The sequence below is a fragment of the Neopsephotus bourkii genome, unplaced genomic scaffold (assembly GCF_033783945.1).
Source record: "Neopsephotus bourkii isolate Nb327-2 ecotype Australia unplaced genomic scaffold, CSIRO-AGI_Nbou_v1 NB_454, whole genome shotgun sequence".
Lineage (NCBI taxonomy): Eukaryota > Metazoa > Chordata > Aves > Psittaciformes > Psittacidae > Neopsephotus > Neopsephotus bourkii.
Genome location: NW_026900956.1, coordinates 15,396 through 25,262, shown reverse-complemented (window position 1 = coordinate 25,262; position 9,867 = coordinate 15,396). Strand labels below are relative to the sequence as shown.

Sequence of the window (9,867 nt, the reverse complement as noted above, 5' to 3'; positions counted from 1 at the left end):
TTTCTTTAGATTCCCTCAACATGTGTAGGTTGCTCTGGTCCTTTCCATCCATACTAACCCAATTATCATTACTCACTGATAGCAACGTTTCAGTACTTACTCCTTTTGGGATGGGAAATGGGTTGCTGGGATTGCACAGGTTGTGTTGTTCAGTGTTGAGTCCTTGTAATTGTTGGATCAAACCTTAGACCTCTGCATATGCATGTCATGCAGCGTACTTGCTCACACCTGTGGTGAAATGAGTTGAAAGTTCAGACTGAATCTTCTTGGTTTTTAATCTTTTGTATTGTGTAGCAAATAGTTGTGCCTCAGAGGCACCCAGAGACCTGAGAAATTGGTGATTTAAGCTTCCCAAAGCTCTGGCTTGTATCACAGTAGCCTGATGGCCTTTAGAGGGGGGAGTTTTAAAGTGACCTTGTTCTTTACCTTGAGTCATGGAAGGGTGGTGTCTTTGGACAGCAAACCTGGCCTGTTGCATCCAATCCTTAACTGGATGAGAATTTATTGTCAGTTTGAAAAAGGATACGCCATAGCTGGGGTTGTCAGAGTGATGTTACTAACAAAAGGAGGCACAACCAGAGCATTTCAGAATTATTTATAAGTAACCCTGTAACTGGGAAAAAATACCACAGAAAACATCTCACAGAAATTCCTTTTCTTCTTGTAGCTTAATGTGGGGAGGCAGCAGAGTTACAGTGAAGGAACTGGGCTTAGAGCCCCATCAGAGCTGCAGTAAACTGCGCTTTGCTGATCTTCTTGTTGCAGAGCAGGAACACAGCTGGTAAGAGAGAATGTGCCACAAGTGCTCCTGGGGTTTGGGTGTCTCCAGCGATGTAAGCTCAGGAGGACTGTGGTTGTCCTTGCTCTCCAAATGAGTAATACAGGTCTCTTTCTTCTCCTGCCTATTTCCGTTCCATTTGCTCCCCAGTGGATAATACTCTCTTCTCATATGTCTGGGTGAATGCTTTATTGCACTTTGCTTGGATGGCTTATTTATAGATTCTTCTAATTGTGACAATAAGCATTGTTTCCTAAGTGCCTCCTAATCTATGGTTCTTTTAAAACTTGGTGTTTTTCAATGAAAAGTTAGAAGCATTCATGTTGTATTGATCAAAAACATCTAGAAAGCCAGGACTTTTTTAATCTCAGATTTCCCTTACTTTTCCTCCCCCCCCCCCCCCCCCCTTTGCAGTAAACTCAGACATCCTCATTTCCTACAGTTGATGGCTGTGTGTCTGTCTAGTGACTTGGAGAAAACCCGTTTGGTATATGAAAGAGTTAACTTTGGTTCTCTGTACAGTATCCTTCATGAAAGGGTAATTGGACTACTTATTTTTTAAACAGTAGTTAATTGAGAGGAAGAAGTTTAGTAACTACATCTGCCAACTTTACTCAAAGAATAAGAAGACAAAATTGCCAGTCTGCATATCCAGGTTTCTGATTCTTTGCACAGTACCAGGTACTCTGTAACCTGGTAAAATTTATAACTGGCAAATAGTTCACTTAGCGTTTAGGTGCAGTTGCACTGATATTCTTGTTTGGTGTCAGTCTCAACATGGCTGAGCTTTTAATTTTCTGCATGTCACTGTGGACTGTAAATGTGGCAGTATTTGTATGTAATACATTGCAAAATGCCTGTGTATAAAAGCAAAGGTTTGAACTCAGTTGTGCTTTTTTCCTTTTTTCTAATCAACTGGTTTGTGTTTTATTTTCAATATTAATTTGGTACTTTCGGGTTTTATTCCAGCGTACAGAATTCCCAGTACTGTACATGGAGATAATTTTGCATGTGCTGCTTCAAATTATCAGTGCTTTGCGTTTTCTACACTACCGTGGATTTATCCACCGTTCAGTTACCTCATACGCTATTCAGATTGTTTCTTCTGGTGAGGCAAAGCTGTGCAACTTGGAATACATGATAGAGAGGTAAAGAGTGTCCTCACTGTTTCTGTGAAAGGAACAAACACGAGTAAATCTAGTATGAAATTCTGCTGAAGTGCCCCTCTTGATAACTAGGGAGTCCTGCCTCTGGGTTAGGTAACAGAGTTACTGGAGTAAATTATTACTGCTCAGGTACATTACCTTTGCTACAGGCAGTACAACGAGCTTCAGGGGGACTTAGTTTCTGTGTTGTATCTGAAAATAGAAACTAGTAAGAGAAGCAGCCCTTTACTGCAGTATAAAAACATCGTCATAGAGAAATAGAATCTAATCTTGCAGACCAGAGATGTAATTCCATTTTGAGTTATTAATTCTGCTGCTGGGCTGAAAATAATTTAAGTGTCCTTTTGTTATCCTCAACTTGTGTTTTTGGAGACTTACCTAAATGGTTGAAGATTCCACACTTCATGGAACTGGGAGTAATTAAATGGCACTTGTGACAAACAAAATTTCTTTTATGAGGGACACTATTTCATCTTGGTAGATTATTACTTATATACATTTTATTACTTCTTTCTTGTAGCGCAGTCTGATTAGAAAGGAAGTAAGTGGCTGGTTAGACTGTAAAGAAAGAGTAAAATTGATAATAAACAAAAATTTGCTGATCGTAATGCCCTGAAAGGAGCAAAGGTACTTCCTAACCTCCTTGTGAACTCAGTTTATTAATAAATCTTGTCCATTTCTTGTCTATTTCAGATACAGCTTGCTGTGAAATAAGTAACAAAACCCTTATAGTTAAATATGAGGAGGAAATTACCTTCTAGACATGGCAAAATAAACATTGACAGGCCAGGTGATACCTTCTTATGTTTTGTCCACAGTCGGACAATACTGGCCAGAGCTCAGGGGTTGCTTGTAAAATTCCTATTGGGAAATTTTCGGCTTTCTCCGATGTCTTTTTGAGTGTAAATTTGTTAAAGCAGGTGTTACTTTCAGCAGAAAGTCTTTGCTGCAGTGTGTCAGAATACATTTTATTGATGTGAAAATACTACAGGTTTTATTTGAGGATACACTCTGGACCCTTTAGGTATTTAAACTAAAAGCAGATACAACAAACTCGGGTGTTTGAATTCCAAAATCCAGAATTCCAATATACCTTCTAGTTGATTGTGTTGTACATCCCAATTTACAACTTTTTTCCCTTTATACAGCAAAGATGGTGGAGAACACAGTGATCTGACACGTATTCCTGTCCCAGTGCAGCTGTATAAGTGGTGCTCTCCTGAAGTAATCCTTGAAAAAGTTGTCACAGTCAAATCGGATATTTACAGCTTCTGTGCAGTAGTGCAGGAGGCCTTGACAGGTATATCTGCAGGGTCAGACTTTTGTCACTTGGGTAAGCCACCAAATGTTTTCAGTGCAGACTGTCTGCCCCTAATGTCTAATTCCTCTGTGTGACCGGATGAAACCTTGCTGTGATGGCTTGTACAGAGTTAACTGGAAAAGGAACCCTCCAGGCAAAACCCCAAATGTTAGTGAGACAGTAGTTGTAAATTAGGGAATGTGCAGGTAATAATGCTTCAGTATCTGATTCTTTTTACCTTTTTTTCTTTTTTCTTTGTTTTCATGAACACCGATATACAGCTTTTGACATGAAGTCTGTATTTATGTTTTGCAGAGACCCCTCCCTGGGAGGGTTGTGAAGACTCAGTTATTAAAGAGCTCATAATTTCAGGAGAGCAGTTAGAAGCAGATGTTAGACTTCCTGTGCCTTACTACGATATCGTAAAGTCAGGGCTGGAACCTAAACAGAAGAACCGCTCCATGAATCTTCAGGATATTCAATATATACTGCAAAATGGCTTAAAGGTGACTTCCAGGATTCTAGCCTGTCATGTATTTAAACCAGCAGTTTTGTATCCATTCAGATTCAAGTTGGTCTGCTTAAATCTAGGTGGGAGACAATCCAAACAATCCTTTACTGATTATGGAGGCAGGCCACCTTCAAAGAGAAGGTAGAGACATTGAACTGTCGAATGTAGTTATCTTTTATTCTGTTTTTTGTATTACAGGGTTTACTTAAATCCCAAACTGGTCATGCTGATGAAATGCCAAAAGCACAGAGACCCATTGGTTTTGCAGATGCGAACGTCTGTTTGGTATCACCTGTAAGAAGCAAGAATAAAACACAGGAATTTTGGGGAAAAGAGAGAACCAAGGCTGGTGAGTTTCTTTTAGAAGATGTCATGTGTCCTTCACTTAGCGTGTTCCTCGGTCCATAAAGGTCTTACATAAATAACTAAAATTTGAGCACTTACAGATTTTCTGATATAGTTTGGAAATAGAAAGCAGTTAGCTTTGTGTTCTGGCTGCCACCCTTAATGTAAACTCAAGACTAAATCTAGCTAATGTTTGAAGTTTAGGCATGTTTTCAGCAGAGGTGTTAAATGCCGTTCATGTAATCTACAAAAGACATGAATTCCTGATTGTACAAAACCGGTGTTTGGACATCTGGAGAAACGGCTTCACATCTAAAATCTCTCTCCATTGTTCTTTTTATTAATGTATTTTTTTCCCAGGCAGCTCTACTTCCCCAATATACTCTGTTTTTCCTGAGGAGAAAAGTGCTTTAGTGCCCCAAGAGGCACCAACCACTCTACAGACAGTTGCACAGAATGAAAATCAGGATGTGCCTTCTGAACTTGAGATCACCCCAAGTGTCAGTGATGAGGTTGACAGCCTCTGTAGCTTTGAAATCAATAAAATCCTTGCCAGTTTCCCAGAACTTCACAGAGACTTCCTGGAAGAAGGAGCTGGATTAAGTCAAACTCTAAAGGACAGAGAAAGGCAGCGAAAGGAAGAAAACAAGGCTACCTTCAAAGAAGATAAGGCTAGCTTCAAAGATGTGTCTGCATCCCCTGGAGTGCACTATGAGGAAAAGCCAGTTTATGGGGAAGACAGCTTTTCAGAATCAGATACAGAGTACTCTACAGAAGCCCAGCAGAGCACGAGTGAGGCCTCTGAACTGGCACAGGTGGGAGATGCTGGGAGACTGGTGAGTATGTCCAGAACTGATCAGCACATCAGCAAATGTGTCCTTAGTGTAAAGATATCTCAAAGCATGGTGCAGCAGATATCAGATTCCCTGTGCAGGCTAGAGGAAAAACTGGACAAATCAGAGGCCACTAAAAACCAAAACAAGATGCTCCAGGAAGTCAGAATGAATCGGCTTTCTAAGCAAAACTTTCAAGGACACTCTGACAGATCTGATGGTACTTTCCAAAATACTGACAACCCTTTTTCCGGAGTTAATACCTTCTCACGGAAGGCTGTAGGTCCACCATCAAGAAACTATGTTCCACCAGTAGTAACATGTCAGGCCCAAGGAGCATTGAGTGAAAGTGGTTTCCAAGTTGTTTCAAAGACAGCAAAAGCAACGGAGACAATTCAAAATGAGAAGTGGAAGTGCTTTCATGAGATGAATAAGAGTAAAAATGAAAACAGCCATCATGATACCACCATTATTGCAATGAAAATACAGGATGATCAAGTGAGTCTGGACCACAAGGTAAAGGGTTGAGTAGGGTGATTGTTTTCATCAATCCTTTATTCCTTAGCAGATGAAGAGACATAGTTAGGGATGGTGTCAAAAAGGAGGGATGAATCTGTTGTTTACAGTATTGCACATGCCATATGCGTCGTAGGAATGAAAATTGTCAGGTCAGCAGAGCAATAGTATTATTTCTTCCTTCTCCCCACCCCTCATCCGCAGCAAATAACTAATCCAGTGGCTCAGGAGGGGATAAAATCCTGTTCTAAAATCGAGATGGGACTGTTGGGGAAAAGGGCAAGCAGAGATTTTTGTTTGTATACTTAATTATGGATATAATTCATTTACATTTATCTCCATACTTATTGTAGAGATCATAAGGTGTCATTAATAAGGGCTTCTAGATCATTTTCATTGTTAAATATAAGCAGCTGCTATGCTTAGCCCAAAGAGAAAGAGAAAAATGTATGTACTTATCTGCGGTGGGAATAATCTTGAGTCATTTAGGTCCACTCATTCCCTGTGATAGCCTGCCTGTGTACATATGAAACCTGCTATAAATCCAGAATGGAGTTTTTCTAGGCTGAGGCCTGGAGATATCCTTTCTCATGGGCAGTGCTACTAAACTATAACCTAGGGAATAAAATTTGCACAGTGCAATTCTTAGTATATCTCCTAGACAGCTCAGCTAGTAATTACCAGAATGCCTGGCATGTGCTGAATCAGGACTTGTTGGACCCATTTCAGAATTTATTCCCACATTTGTCTGTAAGAAGCAAAACAAAGTCCAATTTGCAGTGTCAGAGAGGAGGCGATTCACATTCTGCGGCAAGTGGAAGTGAAGAAGAGAGGTGGTGAGTTTTGATCATATTCACAGAAAAAATAATGTAGCAGATTTATCTTATTACAGTCACTGTCCAAAGTAGGCACATCTAGGATCAAGGATGGCATTGAATGTGTTTTCAGTAAGGCAACTCCATCTGTCCAATCAGGACCCTACTGTGAGTCACTGTCAGCTGCAGAACTGGCAGGGTGACTGCTGCAGCATCAGGCAGAGTGGTGTTCAAATAGATTCCAGATGCCTCTCTGATGGAGGTCAGTGGTCCAAAACTGCAACAGTGCCTAAGGAGAGCAGTCTAGTAAGTTACTAGTAAGCGTAGTTCTCCTCGCTCTGCACAGTCTCATTCAATGCTCAGTAGAAAAACTTTGGTTTTCATAGCTATAGGACTGGGACCTATGTTAGGAGCTGTGGGAGTAAAACAGTCGTGTTAAACCCAGTGACAACAGAGCATGCATTACTTTTTTTCTGTTTGCTGTGCTTTTTAACGTTGCCTCTATGTATTTCTACGTGTGGGTGGAAAGTACATGTGAAAAGTACCTGTCAAAACTTGTGCAAATTAACGTATCTTATTAGTTGGAAAGCTGGGGACAGGCATCTCCTTCAATATTTGGGTCAAATCGGTTGGGAAAACTGTTGCAATTTTGAAGTTGATTCATGACCCTGTTGGATCAGTAAGACCAACTGAAGGATATACTTGATTAGAACATAAATATTCCAGATAACGTGGTTAGCTGAAGTGAAGGAACTATAGGTCGTGATCAGGTTGGTGGTAGGGTTGTTGATATACAAGTCTGAAGTTCTGGGTATCATCAGTTGTCCCCTTATCACCGTATTGACCTGAATAAGACACATCTACGTAGCATTTGCTGTCTGTTAGTGTTTATATAGATGTATCATCCGAAGGCCATTGACAGCTTTTGAAATCTAGATTTTAATGTACAGGTTGTCTTATTAACCTATAGTAGATCTAAATAACTGGCTGTGCTTTCTAAGCTTCTGATGCCTCAATCAGCTAGTTCTACTGGGTTCTTGGAACACGTGTACTCTCAGACTTTTAGTTAACATTAAACCAACTTCTAGTCTTCTACTGACTGGGGAATAATTAATGCAGCACACTTGTGCATTAACAGAGTTTGATGCATTTCACAATTTATCATTATAGGTGCTATCCAAAATCAAGGTGTGAAATTTACAGTACAAAAATAAGTAAGGAGAGAAGGATGATGCAATCAGAATGGAGGAGTAAGTAAATCAGTGTTAGCTTGGCATTAATGTTAGCAAGTCTTACTGCAGTGCATTAAAACTTAACACATTTTGTTACTTAAGAAAGGTCTATCTGCCTTAATAGCTAAAGCTGTACTAGGCTGTGCTTGGATGAAAACCAGATGAGTAGGATACTGTGTCTTGCGCATTAAGGGCATAAAATAATCACAACCACATTAAGATTGTTTGATTATAAAGCACAAGGAATTTCTAGCCCTGTTTCGGAGGATGTAAGGGAGGAACAGTGTATGAATTTAAACAGGGTAGTATAGCCATGACCAGTGGATGGCAGTACAGGCAAGAATAATAGAGAATGGAGACTACCAAAAATAGTTCATGTAAAGACCCATAACAACGTACGCAGGTTTTAAGCTTTCTTTCAAACAGAAAGAAGTTTTTAGCTTTCTCCCTCATGAAGGAGTTTACAGGCTATAACTTCAGCATTTCCAAGTCTGCAGACACGATGAAACAGAGGGAATGCTTGAAGGTCCAGATTCTGTTGTGCAAACTGGTAATTTTGTCGTTGTTCTGTAGCTGAAGTAAATCAATTGGCCAGAAGAGCAGCCTCAGGAAGGTTAGAATTTCGCTGTCCATATCCAGACAGTGAATGTACATCTGAAAGTGAAGCAGAGAGTACAAATGAAGCCTTTCAACATGTCACTGTCAGAGTCAAAAAAAGTCAAGACCAACAAAGATATAGGTGGCAGTCAGGTGATAATGTTGAGCCTCAGGATTTGGGCAGAGAGAATAGATCTGAATCGGAGGAGAGTGATCTGGAGTCTGCATTCAGAAGTTCTGGAGCTAGGGTTGAAAAATGAAAAATAATTTCTCCTGTTTGTCTCTCTTAATCTCCCAGCAGCTTTCAGTTTCTGTTATTTTGTTACACTAATTGTCAATTTTGTCTTCCAGAGTCTTGCTCCAAAACCAGGTCTGTAAGTCAGTCATTGGTGAACATAAATAATGGGCTAAGATAGCTATCACACATTAATAAGTGGAGGTAATGTCCAGTGAGCTGGAAGACCTAAAGCTTTCAAATCCACAAGTATGCTCTCACACTTTATCTCCTTCAGTTAGACTAGAGAGATGCTTTTTTCTGTGGCAGCATAATGGATAAGTACTTTTGTAATAGTTACAGATAAAGGAACAGGGAAAGCTGCTGATGCCTAGATTAACGATGTAAGCATTTACATGTCATTATTTCACCGTGTTCCTGGCAGACAATGTGGTTTTACTGTCTGCTCTCATTTGTATTCCATCAGTGGTTCAGATCACTCCATGTTATTTTTTGCCTAATAATTTTGTTCCATTCTGACATCCTAGGGAGAAGTTCCCAGTCACCATCACAAGATGAAAAAGCAGAGTCTGGAATAGCCATTCTTAAGAATTCAGTCCTTCCTCAACAAGTCGAGAATATCTCTCGAGTATGTACAGCAATGCAGATAGTTATCTGTAAAACAGTGTAGCCTGGTGTCTCCATGTTGCACACTGAACTGCTATGAGCTGATCTTTTCCGTTAAAATCTGACCTACAATCTTCCCTCCTCCGCCCTTTTTTTTTTGTTTGGTTCTATAAACCATCAAGGTAATGTGAGACTCAAAGTGATCAAGTTAAATGCAATTTTGATTTCACACAGTATCACAGTATGTTAGAGATTGGAAGGGACCTCAAAAGATCATCCAGTCCAATCCCCCTGCCGGAGCAGGAACACCTAGATAAGGTTACACAGGAACGTGTCCAGGCGGGTCTTGAATGTCTCCAGAGAAGGAGACTCCACAACCTCCCTGGGCAGCCTGTTCCAGTATTCTGTCACCCTCACTGAGAAGAAGTTTCTTCTCAAGTTTAAGTGGAACCTCTTGTGTTCCAGTTTGCACCCATTGCCCCTTGTCCTATCATTGTTTGCCACTGAGAAGAGCCTGGCTCCATCCTCGTGACACTCCCCCTTTATATATTTATATACACTAATAAGGTCACCCCTCAATCTCCTCTTCTCCACACTATAGAGACCCAGCTCCCTCACTCTTTCCTCATAAGAGAGATGCTCCACTCCCTTAATCATCTTAGTTGCCCTGCGCTGGACTCTCTCCAGCAGGTCCCTGTCCTTTTTAAACTGAGGGGCCCAGAACTGGACACAGTATTCCAGATGGGGTCTCACCAGGGCTGAGTAGAGGGGAAGGAGGACCTCTCTTGACCTACTAACCACCCCCCCCTTCTAATACACCCCAGGATGCCATTGGCCTTCTTGGCCACAAGGGCACAGTGTCGGCTCATGGTCACCCTGTCGTCCACCAGGGACCCCCAGGTCCCTCTCCCCTACACTGCTCTCTAACAGGTC

The 9,867-nt window shown here is 40.8% G+C and overlaps 1 protein-coding gene across 1 annotated transcript; it reads left to right on the top strand.

Annotated features, from left to right (window-relative positions):
- Positions 1 to 667: 667 nt before the first annotated feature.
- On the top strand, positions 668 to 9,043 carry LOC133210325 (inactive serine/threonine-protein kinase TEX14-like; the record flags this gene model as incomplete). The annotated part of the gene is made up of 11 exons (XM_061349608.1): positions 668 to 781; positions 1,193 to 1,316; positions 1,748 to 1,926; positions 3,093 to 3,244; positions 3,560 to 3,750; positions 3,954 to 4,104; positions 4,461 to 5,449; positions 6,179 to 6,285; positions 7,435 to 7,514; positions 8,070 to 8,336; positions 8,856 to 9,043. Coding segments are annotated over 11 exons (2,497 nt in total), but the record flags the coding sequence as incomplete, so codon positions are not given.
- Between the last annotated feature and the right edge of the window lie 824 nt (positions 9,044 to 9,867).